The 20592-nt window shown below is 37.6% G+C and overlaps 1 protein-coding gene across 2 annotated transcripts in view; it reads left to right on the top strand.

The window, feature by feature from the left end:
• Window positions 1-20592, top strand: part of pit (pitchoune) — a 330099-nt gene that overhangs the window by 200252 nt on the left and 109255 nt on the right. For both annotated transcript variants that reach the window (XM_068225206.1, XM_068225207.1), the window contains exon 7: window positions 16370-16510. In XM_068225206.1, the coding sequence (XP_068081307.1) occupies window positions 16370-16510 (141 nt within the window). The remainder of the gene's footprint in view (window positions 1-16369; window positions 16511-20592) is intronic.

Here is a 20592-nt window from a genome sequence, read left to right as displayed (position 1 = left end):
CCTGTCTTTTCCTATCCTCTACTCTACATTTCCCTTTCCTACCTTTTCCCTTCCTCCTACTTCCACGCATCTCAGAAACAGTTCCCTGTCCCTCATCTTTCCTCTGTTGTTCTACCTGGAGTGACTCGTACCGATTTCGCACAGACACCTGTCCTGAATTCTGATCCTGCAATCTCCTTCCCCTTAGAACATTAGACCACCTGTCTTCTACAATTCCTCCCTTTCCTTCCCCTCGCTCTTGTACACCTACTGTGATCTGTACATTGTTTGAGGGAGTCCTATCTTCCTTCCTGTCTTCTGTGAGAATCCTAATTATCTCCCTCAAACTTTCCAACTCCTCCCTCATACCCCTCAATGCCTCACCACACCCACAATAAGTACACTCGCGCTCCTTAGCCATTCTTTACGGGGGGGGGGGAAATTAAATTAAAAAATAACTTATTTGCAAAAAATAAATGAACGAAGGGATATATTGTCTCGGATAGTACACAACAATAAGGTAATTAATATACGACTACACTACAATACTACTTTGTCGTGCTCTATTTTTTTATATTCTACAACCCCTAACAGGATAAAAACTGCTGTTAATTACTGAATATCGAAAGTAATACACAAGAACTACACAATTCCAAACTGCATTTAAGCCTATCCTAATTACAACAACAGTATTTAAGTAAGAGTTTCTACGGATACCTCTACTACACCAGTACTACACCAATATTTTACAATAATAAAATAAGCACACTCAATTCTAATAGGATATTACTCGTATACTACTGTACAGTACACTACAGTAATTTTTAAACTACTTTCAGACGTATCCTAATTACGATACCGGTACCGTAGCGTATGTCACTACTAAGCACAACAGAAATGAAATTTCCAAGAACTACTGTACTCAAAGATTACCAACGAAGCTAAATGCTTAGACAAATTATTATTAGTATTACAGTCTAATAGATACACACGAAAAATAACACACGAATATAGCAGGCAAGATACGGCACTATCTAAATGTACTGTATCTATACTACAATGTATCTACACTACACTACACTGCGTTTGGTTAAATGCTTAAATATCAAACGGTTTGCCGTACACGAAGAAAAACACGATAACTGGCAAGATACTATCTAATATATTATACCTTATCTTCACTACAATTCTACTGAAATGTGGTTATGTGATTATTACAGCTGGTGGATTACCGGTACTATTATTTTCCCTACTCCACGGGACGGAGAAAAAAAGTGTCCTTAATTAGGCCTGCTGAAAAATACGAGGTTGTCTACAATAATTTCTCAAATATTTCTATCAAAACTACTACTACTACTACTACAGGGACTTGAACTGCAATTACTGGGATATATGAACTTTATTATTATTATTAGCTAACCGCTCATAAATACTGAAAGATCAAAATTTTTGTCAAAGTCGCCAAGAAAAGTCGCTAACATAAAATTACTAGTAAACATGAATAAAATGGACATACCTATGCAGAAAAAATATTCCGTCTTCATCGTTTTCCATTTCCTCCTCAGCAAACGATGTAGCCTGTGAAGTGGAAGGTTGCTGAACTGTTGATGGAGCAGGTAATAGTTCAGCCGTTCCTATCTTCCTGACGAGCTTCTCTGGGATTTCGTAGGAATGGCAGGTTTTTCCTAGGCACTTAAGCGCATTCCTGATTTGCAAAATGGGTGCTGCTGTTTCGACTTTCATTCTGTTTCTCACTTTAGATTTCACAATAGCAAGTGTACTAAAGAGCCTTTCTACTTCGGCATTTGAATGCGGGAGAGCCAAAATTTTCATAGCAAAAGTAGCTAGTTCCTTGAAGGGATTTTGTCCTGCCGAATCACTATACTGCAACACCTCTACCCAGAAATCTGTGTTATTTGAAACTTGACTCCACTTTATTGCGTTTAAATTACGCCACTGATTCTCAATGTGATCTATATCTGAAACACTACAACCCATATCTTCCGCTAACTCAAATATTGGGTTTTTAACAGCATTCAGACAGTTTATAATAGAAAGGAGAGCCATTTTTCTTAGGTTTTGAAAATTGTTCGGCAGCCTATTTTTTAGTTCTGTAATTAGCTTTTTTGTGAAGTTAATACAGCGGCCCCTAACCACTTCTACCTTTTCTACTGATAGAGTGTCCGCCAGTTTTTCGAACTCATAACCCAGATAGGGTTTGGGGTCCACGTAACTATCAATCTCAGTTGATGGAGAAAACAGATCAAATCGAGCAGTTGGGTTAAGGATTTTCCTTCCTAAAAACTGTATAAGATTCATGACATCATCAAGTAAACGAGTGGGGTCTGCATTTTCAGATTCAAATACTTGAATTGCTTTTTGGACCTCATGCAGAATACTTTTTAGATAAGTCATGAACAATCTGTTTGATTAATCAGAGTACATTTGGAATAACATCTCTGATGTATAACACTTTTCTTGTGTCCTTACTATATCGAAGTGTAATTTGAGCTCATCCCACTGTTCAACAATTCGCCGAACAGCAGGTTGAATGGATAACCACCTTGTTTCACAAACTTTTAAAAGTTTGAGAGGGTCTTCACTATTTATTGCATTGTAAATTTGCTTGTAAATGTCCTGTCTCTTGCTGGAATGAGCAAACCAAAGGTAACTTTCACGGACAATGAAGTCAACAATACGTGGCAAAGTGTCCTCCGTAGCATGAGAAACAGCTAGCTGTATGGAATGACACACGCACCTAATCATTTTGAAATGAGGAATATTAAGCTCTTTTTTCATAAGTTCATATACCCCATTGTTCAGCCCAGTGTTCACGGAAACGTTGTCTACACCTATACCTAATAAATTAGCAGGCTTCATCTGCAGTTGCTGTAAGAGTATTCCTATTGCGTTAACAATAGCTGGTGCTGTGCCATTTGGCAAGTCTACCAAACCTAAAAATCTTGATACGGTACTATCCTTTTCATATTGACGCTGAAGTAACGAATTATGACACCCAACAACTTAGTAACGGATATATCTGTCGCCTCATCTATTATTGAACTGTAACCCTGATCGCCAATATCAGAAACCATGTCCTCAACAAAATATGGTGCTAGTACATGTTTTATTACTTCAGTACATTTTGTTCTGTGTAAACGGAGATCTGCTGCTTTAGAACTATCGCCAAAATTTTTAACACACAGTTCTGACAAGTGATCTACAGTCAACAATGAGCAATGTTCTGCAATAAACAATGTTTCTTTAAATCATTATATTTAGCATACAGTTCTGTTTTATAGTAGATGCAGCAGGCTTTGGACTTATCAGAATCTACCGGTTTTAACCATTTAAACTGATGTTCCCAGAAATACTCTGACAAATCCTCACCTGTTTCTTAAATGCGTTCGTAGTTATGAATTAACATATTGCCAAAATCTTTCGGTTTTACGGTACAGTGGATAAAATAATATACCGTAGTTTTAAATCGAATTAAGGCAAATAGAAAATAACACTAATTTTGGCTTAAAAATACAGGCTAAATAACTCATACCAACGTGTATACCGCAGTACATTTTCAAATAATTATTTATTCACGTGTAAGAAGTCCGACTCCTTAGCTGGATGGTCAGCATTGAGGCCCTCGCTGCAGAGGGTCCCGGATTCGATTCTCAGCTAAGTCGGGAATGTAATTCTTCTGGCTCGGGAACTGGGTGTTTGTGTTTGTCCCAACACTTTCCTCTTCATATTCAGACAACACACCACATTACCAACCACCATAGAAACACGCAATATTGATTACATCCCTCCGCATAAGGTTAGCGTCAGGAAGGACATCCGGTCATAAAACAGGGCCAGCCGGGCTGAGTGACTCAAACGGTTGAGGCGCTGGCCTACTGACACCAACTTGGCAGGTTCGATCCTGGCTCAGTCCGGTGGTATTTGAAGGTGCTCAAATACGTCAGCCTTGTGTCGGTAGATTTACTGTCACGTAAAAGAACCCCTGCGGGGCTAAATTCTGGCACCTCGGCGTCTCCGAAAACCGTAAATGTAGTTGGTGGGACGTAAAGCCAGTAACATTATTACTTATTATAAAACAGGGCCAAATCCACATTTGCGGAACAGTTCGCACCCGCGAACCCACAAGTGTGGGAAAAGTGGTCGAAGCGCAAGAAGAAGAAGAAGAAGAAGAAGAAGAAGTAAGTTTAGATAGTGTAAGGAATGCCGATATATTGAACATATACGACTCACACGGTTTAATCGTTCTTGAAAAAAATAAAATAGAAGAGAGTGTGACCATACTGTACAGGAAAAATAGGCAAAATGCTATGCGTACTGTAGTATACTTGGTTATATGTACATTTGTGCTGATAGTAGTTTCCATTATTTTCGTTAAAGATCGCGTTTAATCAGCTATGTTTCCTACGCTGCATTAATGAATGAAAGAATCTTGTCCCAACGCGGAGTGTCAAGTGAGCTCCAGTCGAAAGAGGATATTCTGATGACATCTTTTGAGTGAAATGTAAACTACGTGCACAGGAATAGAGATTCTTCTTATGCTTATGTGGATTGCCGGGGTCGAACGGAAGTATTGCCAATATCTCGAACATACGTCTCGTACGGTGCATTCAATCTTGAAAGACATCATTTTAAGGAGAATGGAACTTAGGCAAAGTAATATTAGATGTCATCAATCAACACTGTATATTTGTGACACGTTTCTTCGTTACTGTGTATAAAACTTTATCATCGGATTAATTGCGAATTTTGGCAGCAATGTACATTTGTTTTATTCCAAGAGTAGCGTACCAAACTGTACATTGTGTTGCCATCTGTTGTGTAAAAGGTGAACTATCTCGCACCATCTCGCTCCTTCAAATAAAGACGGGAGTCATGATTAATCTAGAAGATGTAAAATCACGCTATTTTGGGCGCTTATGAATAAGAAACTCATGGCTTAGTCGCAGGGATGGCGAACCTATGCCACGCGTGTCACCTAGTGACACGCGGACACGATTTCGGTGGCACGCCACATGAACGTAATATTTTATATATCCGTCTCGTACTACAGACAGTACATATCTTACAGTGTTTCACGTGTAAGAAATAAATATCGAAAACGTAAATACTAGTTTCATTCGGACGTGCAATATGGCAACACTGCTATACTGATAGGTCCGAAAGTCAAGTGAGATAGTGTCGTTTTCTAGTGGTTTTGTATACGGACATCGCAAATATGTTTTCGGTGCCGAAAAAATACAGAAACTGAACAAAGGTGGTAACCGTATTTTTCAAGAACACTGGCCAAGGGAATTCGGACTGTTAAAAAGATGTGTTGCCTGTGTTCGAAAACAGTTGTATCCCCCATATTTAATGTAAAGCGCAATTTTGAGACTGGTCATTCAAATGTTTGTTCCATTTCAAATGAAGAAAGAGGAGAGTTCATTTCACAAAATATCCAACATTACACAAACAAACTAGTTCTTTTGTATCATCTTTCCGGCCCAGGAATAATATCAGTGCGGCTTTTTCTATCTGTCTCACTGCATAGTACAGCATGCATGGGAAACAGATTTCTGACGGTGAGTTGTTGAAAGAAACTTTCTTATTGACGTCCGACACATCATTTGAAAACTTCCCTAACAAACAACTAATAATTAACAAGATTAAAGAAATCCCAGCCAGCTGAACTGCTGTCAAGGAAAGAATAATAAAAATGGGTGAAGAAGTTTCGGAGCAGTTGAAAGCTAATTTGGATAACTCCCACATATATGCAGTATGTTTTGATGAAAGCATGAATGTGACCTTACAAACAAGTATAGCTGTTTTTTAGATTTCCTTATGGAAATGTGATGAGGGAGAAATTAGTTTAATTGTTGAGCGTACAAACTACAACATGGGAAGATAATGAAGCTAATGGAGGAAGTATTTACAAGATATATTGCATCCGTTATGCAAATATTTATAATAAATAAATGACTCAATAAATGAATAAATAAATAAATAAATAAATAACGTATTATGAAACATAATCGGGAAATAGAAAGGAAGTTGCGAGGGGGGGGGGGTGTAGGTTGTAGACATCTCGTAATGGAAATGGAAAACAAGTGGCACAGTCAACAGATGAGAACAATAAACCAGAGTTAAAATGGCACACTAGTTGGAAAAGGTTCGCCATCCCTGGCAGTGTATACTATAGTAACTTACATCCCATTACATTCTTAAACAATTATTTATTAACGTGTAAGTATTGCCAATATCATGAACATACGTCTCGTCACGGTGCATTCAGTCTTGAAAAGCATCATTTTAAGAAGAAAGGAACATGGGCAAAGTAATATTAGATGGTATCCATTAATACTGCATATTTGTTAAACATTTCTTCGTTACTGTATATAAAGCTTTATCGTTAGATTATTTGCCAATGTTGCCAAGAGTGCATGTATTAGTTGTTTATTAGTTTTATTTCAAGAGTAGCTTTCTGAACTGGACATTGTGCTGCCATCTGTTGTGGAAAATATAAACTATTTGCGCTATATCGTTCGTTCCCGGAAGTCATACAGAGCGACCGGAAGTCATAAAGAGCCGTCTGCCCTAAACCGGATGAACGAATGAACGAACGAACCTGGAGCGGAGAGCGGCCTCTGACTTCCTGGCTCGCTCCTACCTTCCCGCTCCCAAGAGTCGACTCTTTTGAACGACTCTCAGTTAGGAGCGGGAGCGAATGAGCTAGCTCCCTCAAAAGAGCTAGTTCGACCCATCACTAATAGGCTAGACTGGGCAGCCTATAAAAAAGAAAGCGGCTTCTGTACGTCACGTGATTATCTGAGGCATGGCATTGGCTAGAAATGAACGAGAGTCGATGTGACGTGCTAACTCTTTCTTGGAGTCGCTGTTGATAAAAGAGTCGGCTCGTGCTAGCTCTCAGGGAGCAAGGAGGGAGCTAGCTCATACAAGAGTCGTTCATGAACGACCCATCACTACTTCCGTGTGAATTTAGGTGTCGACATGCTCTGCTCCGCAAATTCTTTGTTCCGCTTTGTTCGCCTGTTGTGATTTAACCTATATTATTTGACCACGTGAGAGATGTTCTTTGTTTACGAACAGTACTTCCAGACATTTAAAAAATCATATTCTGTTGATTTTACTTGCATATTAAAATGAAGAAAAATTTGCCTTTTGCACAGTAGAGATCGGGCCAGCTAGGAAGACATCGGTGAGGGGAAGTGTGCGAGTGTGAAAGCTAGAGGTGTGTCGGTACTGGCGTGCCGGTACGCGTCACCTATTCTCCGAATGGAGCAGTGACAACCTGCTCCAGGATCCTCTCCTGTACCGGTCCACTGCTACTGCGACGGTCTTGCGCGCCGACTTGCAGTTTGCTGCTACCGGTCCACTGCTGTCTGCTACTGTGACCAGACTGTGACGGTCTTGCGCTGCGACTCGCAGTTTGCTGTACCGGGAAGTGTTGTTACTGCTATTCGCAAACGGTCCAGTGACACAGCCGTCGTCGTCCCGTACCGTTAGGGAGGTTGTGACAGGAACAGGACGGAGACATACCGGTATGGTGTTCAATATTTCTTGTGAACGAAAGAAATCCACAGTAATATACTTCAGCATTAAAACGTTTCTAATAATATATTATTGTGATTATTATTGACTGTTTTTCTTAACATAGTTAAAATATAGTTAAACGGCACTTTAAATACTATAACTAATCATTTAATTTGGCGAATATGATCAATGAACATTTTAAATTCACAACACTGAATACTTTTTAAAACGTCAGATACTTCAAAATGATCATCGGTGATTTCTAAACAACACAAGTCATTCACATGCCAGAATCTTAGGGAAGAATTGCACGCAAAATGTTATCATTTTCCTAGTTGGGAAGTAACTGGGTAAAAGTAATCGGATTACTTGTAACGATTACATTTAAAAAATACCGGTATCGTTACTTTTTCCACAAAGTCTACTTGTAATTTACTTCTTGAAATAAAATTGTGCCGGGCGAAGTAGCTTGGTCGGTACAGCGCTGGCTTTCTGACCCCAACTTGGCAGGTTCGATCCTGGCTCAGTCGGGTGGTACCGTATTTGAAGGTGCTCAAATACGTCAGCCTCGTAACGGTAGATTTAGAGGCACGTAAAGGAACTCATGCGGGACTAAATTTCGGCATCTCGGTGTCTCCGAAAATCGTAATAGTAGTTAGTGGGACGTAAAGCAAATAACATTATTATTAGTAGATTTACTGGCAAGTTAAAGAACTCCTGTAGAACAAAATTCCGGCACCTCGGCGTCTTCGAAAACCGTAAATGTATTTATTGGGACGTAAAAGAAATAACATTATAATGTATGAATTTATTAACTGAAGATAAAAAATATTTTCTATACTTTCAACCTACCACCAGTGTGCCATTATCGAATCAGATAAGACAGGCGTGATCGTGACATAATCGAAGAACAGAACAAATCGTGCGTCCGCTGACTACGTAAGCCTACAATGCTATATTTCTCAGCTCCATTTGTGCTTGTACCGGTTGTCACTGGACCGGTAGCGTGTCACCGCGCTCTGCATACCATGCCATGCTCCTCAGCTCCATCTGTGGCTGGACCGGTCTGTCACTGGACCGGCAGCGTGTCACCGCGCTCTGCATACCATGCCATGCTCCTCAGCTCCATCTGTGGTTGGACCGGTTTGTCACTGGACCGGCAACGTGTCACTGCTCCAGTCGTGTCACTGGAGCAGTTGGAGCAGTGACACATTATTTCTGGACCGTCACACCTCTAGAGAAAGCAGAGCCGTGGGAGCGAGAACGCTGACTTCCCCTTCTCGCTCAGTGTAGTGGCGACGTACAGTTGCCCCGAAATATTTGTTATAACTGACATGTAACACTCCACAGATTTTCAGTTAGTGGAATTCCCTTCCGGCTGAAAATAACAGACATACCTAGCCGAAATGAATGCATTTAGAAGTGTTACAGATGACAGATTGAAGGAGTTCGAACATAATTTAACCTCTTATTACAATAGCTGTCAAAATCCTTTCCGTGTATCAATTTGCGTAGTCCTTATTTTTAAATTATAATTTGATTTAAAATTAACTTTACGACGCTGTAAATGTACAGTGTAGAATATGGTTTGCTATAACACCAAGCTTCATAACCTAAGCCACGTCATGTAAAATAACTCGATAATAATAATAATAATAATAATAATAATAATAATCTACAAGAAAATTGAAAACTCTCAGATACTATGCGAAGAAAGAGGATAAATTTTTACGGTCATCTTCTCCTCGGAATGAGCTCTATGATTAACCAACAAATCTTGCCTTCTTCCGTAACCCAAAACAAAACCGAACTGGTTTAAAGAAACTAAAAAAAACTTGGTAGAATTAAAAATGACAGAAAATTCATTATTCGGTCGAACAGCTAAAGTAATAACTAAAGAAGAAAACATAACGTTCAAAAACAAATCTACATTAAAAGCCACATCTATTATCTCGGAAGACGAGAAGAAACGAAGATCAGAAAGAATGAAGAAAAACTGGGCACTAAGAAAAGAACAACACACAGAGAAAGAATTGATTCAACATACCCCAAAGAGGGTGAAACGAAATAACAACAATAATAATAATAATAAAATGTCCGCCTCTGTGGTGTAGTGGTTAGTGTGATTAGCTGCTACCCCCGGAGGCCCGGGTCCGATTCCCGGCTCTGCCACGAAATATGAAAAGTGGTACGAGGGCTGGAATGGGGTCCACTCAGCCTGGAGGTCAACTGAGTAGAAGTGGGTTCGATTCCCACCTCAGCCATCCTGGAAGTGGTTTTCCGTGGTTTCCCACTTCTCCTCCAGGCAAATGCCGGGATGGTACCTAACTTAAGGCCACAGCTGCTTCCTTCCCTCTTCCTTGTCTATCCCTTCCAATCTTCCCATCCTCCACCAAGGCCCCTGTTGAGCATAGCAGGTGAGGTCGCCTGGGCGAGGTACTGGTCATTCTCCCCAGTTGTATCCCCCGACCCAATGTCTTACGCTACAGGACACTGCCCTTGAGGCGGTAGAGGTGGGATCCCTCGCTGAGTCCGAGGGAAAAACGGACCCTGGAGGGTAAGCAGATTAAGAAAGAAATAATAATAATAATAATAATAATAATAATAATAAAGTACTTTTGCTTTAAGACGAGAAAGCAGTGTTAGACTATATGATCGTTTGTCCCTAGCTCCTTAATGCCAATGTTTTGTTGTAAAATAAGAAATGTGTCTTAACGATAGGACATATATAATTATATAATTGTTCTCAGGTACAGAAACAAAATATAATTCATAAAAGGAAATACCATAAAGGGTCTACATATGCTGAGTAACAACGTATGTATACGAAGATAACATAAATGACACTATAATTATTCACAAAATGAGCACATTCTTGTTTTATTATGTCCACTACATCTCTTCAATTCCACTGAGTCCTCCGTCATCACTTCTGTCGTCCTCACCGGATGACGTGTCGTCGGCTCCCAGCTGGATCGCAAAGGACTCCATAATGTCTTTAAAATGTTCCCCATCCCTTATGTTCCAGTCTTCGATTGATATTGACACGAATTTCTGTCAAGTGAGTTTCTCTACGTCGTCAATAGTGAAGGTGACGTTGTGAGAAGCTACCCAGTTCTTCACTTTTGCCCACATTATTTCAATACTGTTTAATTCAGGGTGATATGGGGGCAGTCGAATTACCGAGTGTCCGTACTGTTCCATGAGTTCATCTAGGACGTAGGTTTTGTGTGCCGGCTTGTGCAATTTAATAAGCTCATAAAGCTCGTGTTTGTACATCGTCTCACGGCGTGGAATGTTCCTATTCACTAGCCGGAAGGTCATCGTTACTTTCCGTGAGCTGGAGGTTGGAGCACGATCTACTTCCTTGTTGTGATATGACGCATAGTCAATTATGAGAACGCTGCGAGGTAGAAGTTATCTTTCATACTCTTAAAAAAAAGTCACTATTCATGTCATTGTGGTAGTCGCTACTCTTGCTGCCAGACTTCCAGATTAGCAGACAGTTCTCGATGAAACCCATTTCACCACCAGCATGTACAACTATCCTCCGCCCGATACTGGGCATTTTTTTAATAAACAAACTTTTGTATTTTATGCCATGTTTTTCCATTAGGATGTGCTTGTTAGTCTTAGTTTTTTTTTCTGATGATATCCTAATGATCAAAGAATTCGCTTGACACTAGTTATGGATCCTTTGAACTTTAAGTCTTTACCTAACTTTGCACGAATTGTTGAAACTGTAGGTGAACATTTTTCATCTAAATTAAATTTGGTAAACAATACGACATACGGCACCTTCGTCAGAGTCGTCCAATCCAGTAATATTCCTTGTGCGCATTCTGTTTTTGGTGTTTCAAACAGACTATCCATAGGTTTTCCTAATTCTTTCGTGTTTTGCTTTTAATCCGAACCAAATAACTTTCTGATACTCCAACAGCTGCTGCTACTCTTCCCTGCACTTTTTTACAATCTATCACGAACTTTTCTTCCATTGCCTCCCTTTCTATAGAGTCTATAACGTTCAAGATTGCTGCACGACTCTGACTCTTTAGCACCTTACGATGCAGGGTACTTTTAACGCCTTCCATACTGTCACAGATAGGCCTAACATACACCACCACTAACCACAGTTACTACTCAACGGGAAATTAGAAAGCAGAGCGCGGCAGCTGAGTGTAAACTTATGCACTGAACTGTCCTTGTAGCAGGAGCTTTGTTAGGAGGGGATACGCTACGCGAGATAGTCCAAAGTGCGCACGCGCTCCCAGATGTCTTCCTAGCTGGCCCGATCTCTAGGTGGGTGTGATATTAATTTTGCACATGGTGGATTCAACGATTTAAATGATGGTGAGTTAGTTATTGGCTGCCTTTCAAGTCGAACTAGCGTTTGATTTGCAGTGTGTATTATATTATTTCTTGCCTGTGTTACGTTAAACGAGTTTTATTGTGTAAAGCCTTTTTCAATTATCGCATATGTGCTTAATTTATGAAGGAAGTCCTGTTATGTATGCTCCAAACTAATATTCACCATGCCTGCTGCTGTTTAACATGGATTTCTTCTTGATTGTTATATTCATCTACAAATCATTGGCCTATGATGTAAGTATTATAGATATGATTTCTTTGAAGTATCCTGTTTAAAGCATGAATTCTTGTATTTTTTAGCCCAGAAGTATTATTATTTTCGTCAAATCGGAGTACGTAAAAAAATCGTTAGATTTTTTGTCGCGCGTGAGTTTTACTGATAGCCTTTTTCAAAAGTTGGCAGGAATGGAATTGGTGCAAATCTTATTTGTTCTTGTATGTTTCCCCATTTTTTAAAATTTTAGTTTCCTTTCCTAATTCAGTTGCTAAAAATCACACTATATTAACCCTCTTGGAGCGAAGAGCCGATCTGGTCGGCCGCTCCCCATCAGCTGCAAGAGGCCAGAGCTCCGCCTCCACTCTACTACTGTAAAGTGCCAGGCCGTATTCAGTGGAAATTCATGTATTTTAAATTTTGCATATATCTACCGCTGTATAGCAAATACCGGCATGAAATTTTCTACATATCGACTACGTAGAATAAGAAACTGGTTTGGAGTGATATAAAGATTGCAAGTGACTAATCTCATGTTTTAATCCGTATTGAAATCTGTTAGTATACAATAATATAGTTTTATTATGAATCCACCTGTTCAATACATTATAATGTTGTTACATTAAAATAACTTCATTAGTTAAAAAGTTATATATGGGACATGTTTCGCTCCCTTATAGAGCATCATCAGCCAAATCCGAATCTCAAACAATTGTTATTTACGTAACAAAGACTTAAGAACCATTAGAACACTTTTGACAAACTTAAAACTTATTCTATTCAAAAATCATAAAATATAAAATCCTTGTAATACATAGCTCAATTACATGTGCTTAATAGGAACATACATTAAAATTATGGAAGAGAGAGTACTAAAATATAAAATAAATAATATATATATCATGTCCAAAATCCTAGGAGCCAAATTTGTGGATCTTCTTAGCAATGAGATCTGGTAAAAAAAGTTATTTATCCCTTGTGGATAAGAGTCTATAAAGAATCAAAATTTATCGTCAAATTTGATGATTGAACTTATAACAGGATAAATGTTGGTCTTCAAGAAATTTAAATGCTTGTCATGTGACCTCGGCGAATGCTGTTGAAAAGATATGTTCTTATAGTTGTCAGTGACTCTCTCATGTGAGCACTCATCGCAGAACAGCACGGCTTTGTTCGGAAGGAGTGGCTTTGCTACATATACACCAACTGGGAATATCAGAGACCATGTGAGCACTCATCGCAGAAAGAGTCAGGCCACCAATTTACAACCATAGAGAAAGACCTAAAAATTATAAAGAAGATAGAAAAAGGTAAACTAATGACAGAATTAGAAAATATTTATATCCACTTAGACCAGTATTTCAATAAGGAAAAAAATTTAAATGACGAAATTGAAATCAGAAATCCGTTGCACGAACAATTACCGAAACTCTTAAAGACGCTTAATCTAGAAAAAAGTAATTTTGCCAAAGTTTTCATTCCCAAAATAACTAATAATCATCCAACATTAAAAAACTCAACCCCTCCCTGCGCTCCTACTAGAAATTCCCCTTCCAAAACAACACCCACAAACATTTCTCCTCCTACCCCTACTCCCTCCCCTCAACCCCCACCACCTCACTCTTACAACACAAGGAGTAGACACAGAACAGACAGTCACCACATAACCTCGGACAACACCAAACCGACAAACAACAATTGGAGGGGTAAGTGAAGTTTCTAGAAACACACTCTTAACTAGCAACACAAATTCCGATTACTTACAAGATTCCTTTTCTTGTTACAGACATTCAACAAGATAAACCAAGCAGCAGCTTTCAATACAAACGTTGATTTACGTCCCTTTCAATCATCCTTATCAAATCCATTAGTTCAACGAACGGTCATTGACAACTATAAGAACATATCTTTTCAACAGCATTCGCCGAGGTCACATGACAAGCATTTAAATTTCTTGAAGACCAACATTTATCCTGTTATAAGTTCAATCATCAAATTTGACGATAAATTTTGATTCTTTATAGACTCTTATCCACAAGGGATAAATAACTTTTTTTACCAGATCTCATTGCTAAGAAGATCCACAAATTTGGCTCCTAGGATTTTGGACATGATATATATATTATTTATTTTATATTTTAGTACTCTCTCTTCCATAATTTTAATGTATGTTCCTATTAAGCACATGTAATTGAGCTATGTATTACAAGGATTTTATATTTTATGATTTTTGAATAGAATAAGTTTTAAGTTTGTCAAAAGTGTTCTAATGGTTCTTAAGTCTTTGTTACGTAAATAACAATTGTTTGAGATTCGGATTTGGCTGATGATGCTCTATAAGGGAGCGAAACATGTCCCATATATAACTTTTTAACTAATGAAGTTATTTTAATGTAACAACATTATAATGTATTGAACAGGTGGATTCATAATAAAACTATATTATTGTATACTATGTGATATAAAGAGTCGAAGACGTTTTATTGTTGATTTATAGTTGTCGATAACGTTTATTGTTAGGAAGAGAAAAATATTTTCGCACTTTCACAATATCTACTTTGAAAAAATAATTTACTATACAAAAGAAAATACGTAATTATATATAATGTATTTCTAAATACAATTCTATAGAATAACTAATTTGAACGAGAAAAATAAAAACGTAAAAAATAAAAATTCAAACATATGTCACTAATAAAAACAAGACAATTTTACTCACCGATAAAATTCGCGTGTATGTATCGATGTTTGGCAAATACTGACAACAAATTTTCTACGTGCGGACAACACAGTATTAAAATAATTCTGAATTATTAAATAAGTAAAAAGTAGTTGATATTATAGTTTTTGTTTTCAGAAAAAGTAGTTTCTCGTTTTCGGTTGTAGTATATATTAGAAAAATAATTTTACAATACAACAGAATTTACGAAATTAAGAAATGTAAGGCACTAAAGCCGTGATTTGCTTTGACCTACTAAGCGACCGCTGCTCAGTTCCGTACCTGCAGTCACGATGTGAATCATGGTCAGTGAGACGGATCCTCTCAGTAATTATTCTTGGTTTTCCAGACCAGGGTCGCCCTCTCACCCTCAGATATCTCCTCAATTGCAATCACTTAGGGTCACTTAGATTGAGTGAACCTCGAAACAACCCTCAGGACCAGGCGAAAATTCTTGACCTGGGCGGGAATCGAACCCATGACCTCCGGGTGAGAGGCAGGCACGCTACACTTGGCCCGCGGAGACCATCATTTAGGTAATGATAGAGGACTATATGTGACTATAAGGTTTAGCAAAGAGTAAGTGAAAAGTAAATTGAAGTGTGATATGGGCGGAGAATCAGATGGTAGGGCATATTTAGGTCCAAGAACTTCCTTGAAGGAGACAGGAGGTTGAGGAATGTTGTCGGGTTCATTGGGACAAATTTCCACAAAATGTTCTCCAGAGACATCACCATCATTATATTCGTTATCACTAGTTTCATCTACCACCATATTCAGTGTAGCTTTAGTGCTGTTAGACACAATTAAATGTCTCTTCTTTAGCTGCAGTGATTCCGCGGACGTGTCCGGTATAATTTCGTCGCTACTCTCTGAACTAAATTCCCTATCGCTATCCGATAAATCATCAGCGTTAACTTCGCATTGTTCTAAATACTGCATTAATTTATTGTCATCAATACCTGCTGAAAAATTATCACGTGAACAACATGCCATTTTCCTGTCACAAATCCACTCACTGCAAGGAGCAATCTCTTACTGACCGGTTAGTTTTATTTGTAAACACAGGAAACACAGGTATAACACCCTCTTAGAACTGCCAAAGCAAGGCCATGCAAACAATAACGTGTAGCCTCTTTACTACAGGTTGTAACAAAAGTATGCACGTCACTATAGGTTGCTTCAAAATTATGTATATCACAGAATTTTAAGCTGACCGATGTAATCGGCTCTGGCAACTTCCGACTGGATTGTTAAAGGCCGACCAGATCGGCTCTGGCAATTTAAAGTGCAGATGCTTGCACTACCACCTGGCACCAAGAGAGTTAAGACAGTGTAGTAATTTTGTATAAATTTTGTATAATTGCCCTTGTATTTTACGGAGTTTCAGTTTTCTCTAACAGCAGTAAGCTTCCATTTTGTTTTACTAGCTTACTGGTTTTCTGTTCTAGAATATTGTTGGAAAAAAATCTAGATTTGTCATGATAAATAAGGAAGAGATTTTTTTCCAAGTGCTCAAGTCTTACGTTTTCTTCCAGAACGCAGGCAGACGATGTTGTTCAGTGCCACCACAACTCAGAAGACGGAAACGTTGACCAAGTTAGCTCTCAAGAAGGAGCCTGTCTACGTTGGAGTTGATGATCAAAAAGATAAAGCTACTGTGGAAGGATTGGAACAAGGTTGGTATAAGTATTATACCTGCCAGAGTCCAAGTAGGCATTCATATAAAAATTCCCGGAAGCTACTCAGTTTAAGATATAAATTTCGCTCTTAACATAAAAATATCGCAGGTTTTGTTGAAGAGTAAAGATACATCCTCTAAAATATTCAGCCCCTAAACTCTGCCAGTGGACTTCATCATTAACCAAATATCATGAATAATTCCTATCATTAATGGTTATATTACCTTACATCTACATATCTTTACTTATATTTCAAAATAAAACTCAGAAATTATTCTTACACTAATTTATTAGCATGCTAACTTTGAATAAAAGAAAATACAAATGAAATAATTCTTGTATAGAAAAGAAAATGGACATTTGATAATTAATCATCTTATGTACAGTGATTCTTGCAGACTTCTGATCTCATATATACACTATTTGTCAATAAATGCCTCTTTGAATTAATTGAATCCATCATTTGCCTTCCTAACTTATAATGCAGTCCAAGCAACAAAACATGAATAATAACATCCAATGTTCCAAAATGCCTAATATAATTTGATAATTGATCATTGGGGTAATTTTGTTACAAGGTCAATTTCTTTATTTTCATTGGGATAGAAAGGATTCTTCATATTTGGGAGTTCGTATGAAATTTACATGATACGAGATATTCAACAAGTTTTTTGGCTATTAACTGTTACCACACTCTAAAAATATCATTATAATCAGAAATACTGACTAGACATTGCTATATCAACTCTTTTACGACAGTAGAAACCATATATATGGTCAATCAAAGCTTTTCATGAAATAATCCATTGATATTAACTGAGAAATTGTGCCAATCATTAATGATGAATAATCTTGTTCCATATACCGCTGTGCCAATAGTTCAATGTGATTTAATTTAATTTCTCAATCTACCGTTTATTTGGGAGACATCTACTCTCTGTAGGACGATAATTCTTAATGTCCCTACATCTACACCAATATTTATGCGAAACTCAATAACTATACTTAATCTGTTATGATATGTCACAAATCGACATTATATCAGCTGGACTGTTGCTCTATGTTCATCTCAACATGACCTAACCTTATAACCTTCATTGTATTTATCATGCATTACCAATATCTATCAATAAGAATCCATAACAACAACTTCCTTCATATAACCTTACGATGAAACAAACATTACATCTCAATACTCTCATTGCCACATATTTCACATCCATCTCTTCTTATTAATCCTTCTTAATATACATAATCTCATTTCACTTCCTTTAAATATCATCTTTGTCACGGTTCGATACTCCTTCTACGATATAATCTTTATAATAATATGTATTTCCTAGTATCATCCATTTCTTCCTATTAATAAATTAATTCCGGCCATGCCTGTCGATTTGGATTTCACAAGACTAGACTAACCTCTACAATTCATGTATACTTCTCAATGCCTCTCAGTTCATAGTTAACTAAACTTTTCATGTAGGTTGGTACATTGAAATCGATACACACATCACATATGTTAATATAACCCTATCATTTCATGTTTGAGTATATCTGTTACTTAAATTGGCACACACTTGCGGTTAAATGTTTAGGATCTACCACTAACATTCTCAATTTGGCACATATAATTCATTTAAAGTTAATATTCCTCAGATTTAAATTTACTTCAACAAATACTACTAATATTTTAATAAAGGAAGCTTATCTCACATCTTGTCTTGTCTCTGGCAGCTACTGGCTTCTGCTCGTGTGTTATGCCATCTCTGTGTAGTTAGCTTCCACCTCCGGACACTGGTTTCTCGGCATGGTAGCCCGGGCAGTCTTCCTCCCATCAGTTTAAGCAGCTCTCATGATATTGCGGGAGTCCATGAAAGAATAAAACGATATTACATGGGCTGAACAAATAACTGATTCCATCATTAAACAGATACAGATAAATGCTAGTGTTTTCTCTTATATTTCAAAACCGCCTGTATATATAGTATTTATCATGCATTACCAATATCTATCAGTAAGAATCCATAACAATATACATATTCAATTCTGGCTTATTTTTATTAAATAAATCTTTCTCTTCAGGATGACTGTTGCTTCTCGTTATAATTTCAAATATTCTTGGCTATAATTGGTCACTTATAGTGCAGGAAATAGTCCGTTTATGTTTTCTTGTAACGGCCCATATGCTCCTTCTCTCTAATATCTTAAATTGAAAGGTACTTGATTCTTCACGACTTGATTTAGTCTTTAGCTATGTATGATCGAATCCTTCGTAAATATTTGTATTTTACTTCACAGTTCTCTTCCTGTTTACTGAATAACAGCCTCTTCTTGCCTCCAAGTGGATTATATTTTTTTTAACAGTGATCTTCTTTCACACGGTATCAAGAATTAGATGATTTCAGTTATTTTTCGAAACAATAGTTGTTCCATCTTGAAACTCCATTTCGATGGTCTTTCATGACTCTCCGCCTTCTAATTGAGATAGATTTGCACCTCGGTGATATTTTATATATATTTGTGCTGCATGAAGCCGCCACGCGCAATTTTGTCCGCTACTATTTATGTGTACGATCTCCTCAAATGTAACATAATGGTACATTATTGCTTTTAAGCCATACTGTTCTGAAGGTTTCATAATTGATCCAATAATTAGATTTGAGACCAACGAAAACTAGCTGGAAGAGGTCGATGCAGAAAAAAGAAGAATTTATGAAGAAACGGTAGACTTCTATAAGCGAAAATATAAGCTCTCATCCATTTCTCTAATCGGATTGATGTTAGGTGATCGAGGAACCATACCTACATTTTTTTTGTCAACTTTTGCAATACCTTTGGGATAAATAGAGATTTTATCTGTAACATCGCGATTACCACACTCAATAAGTCCATCATGATCTTCAAGAACCATGCTTGTGGACCTCAAATAGATGTTTGACGTGCCTCACTCAATTGCCTGCATTTGGCATCATGTGATCACATTTTCTATTGTATCCACGTCCAATATTGTTGTTAAGGTACTCTTTGTCTTTGGGCAACCTGCAGCTGTTGCAGAAAGATTGTATAATAATAATAATAAAAATGAAGGGATTGAGAAGGATAGATGGGAGATGGCAGGTTGGTTGGACTAGGTCATTGTGGACAGAATACTCTTCTCTAGTTTTTACCAACTCCAGTGCATTAATGTCTGCTTATGACAGTGACTAGTATGGGCTAGAATGAAGATTGACCTGTCCCAATCTTGTCCTTGAGTTTGACAATATGATACTTATAACCTTTGAACGAGCGCATTAAAATAAAAAGAAAGGAATTTAAAATGTGAAATAAATTTGGAATTGTTAAAACACAATCGTAAAATCAATATTAAAACAAGGTAAGGATACATGACAACTGAGGCCAGAATGTGGACAGCGGAAGGAACCCTATGAGGCTATGGAACATAAACTTTCTGGACGAAACTTCAAATAAAAATTATTTTCCTAAGAGCAATATTTATTTAAATAACGTTTTTAAAATTTTAAAAAACAAAGCAAAACTTATGTAACATTGGAAACTGAGAAAATGTTATTTAAAATTTACAAAGCGAATGTTAAAATTTCCTCTTCTGCCTCGCAGGGTGAAGCTGGCACGCTTTTTACAGCACGGCTTTATTCATAAGGGATGGTTTCTGCTATACATACACCAAGTGGGAATAAGAGAAACCATCTCCAGATACTATTTGCAAATAAATTCTCACTGTTTGGACTCTATAGTCGGGAACAAAACTATTTTTTAAGTTGCAAAAAGACAGGATCTCGCTGCTCGCAATTGCCGTGAATATGTCGTAATTTGGAATGATGACACGCCGTAGCAGGGAAGTTGGTGGCACAAGACGACGATGATTAAAATGAAAGCAATGATCAGGTTTACTGTGTGGTAGGCCTGCTGCCCAACTACAGACACGAATGACTGCCATTATGTTATTTTGTATTTATTTATATCATGTCAGAAGCATACATAAGTTTAAAATTAAATATAAGGAAAAAACATAAAACATAATATAAATACTCCAATGGCGAAGAGCCACATTAAACTATGTT

This window comes from Anabrus simplex, chromosome 1 (genome assembly GCF_040414725.1).
Source record: "Anabrus simplex isolate iqAnaSimp1 chromosome 1, ASM4041472v1, whole genome shotgun sequence".
Lineage (NCBI taxonomy): Eukaryota > Metazoa > Arthropoda > Insecta > Orthoptera > Tettigoniidae > Anabrus > Anabrus simplex.
Note: the sequence above shows the minus strand (reverse complement) of the source record. Positions and strands in the feature narration are given on the sequence as shown.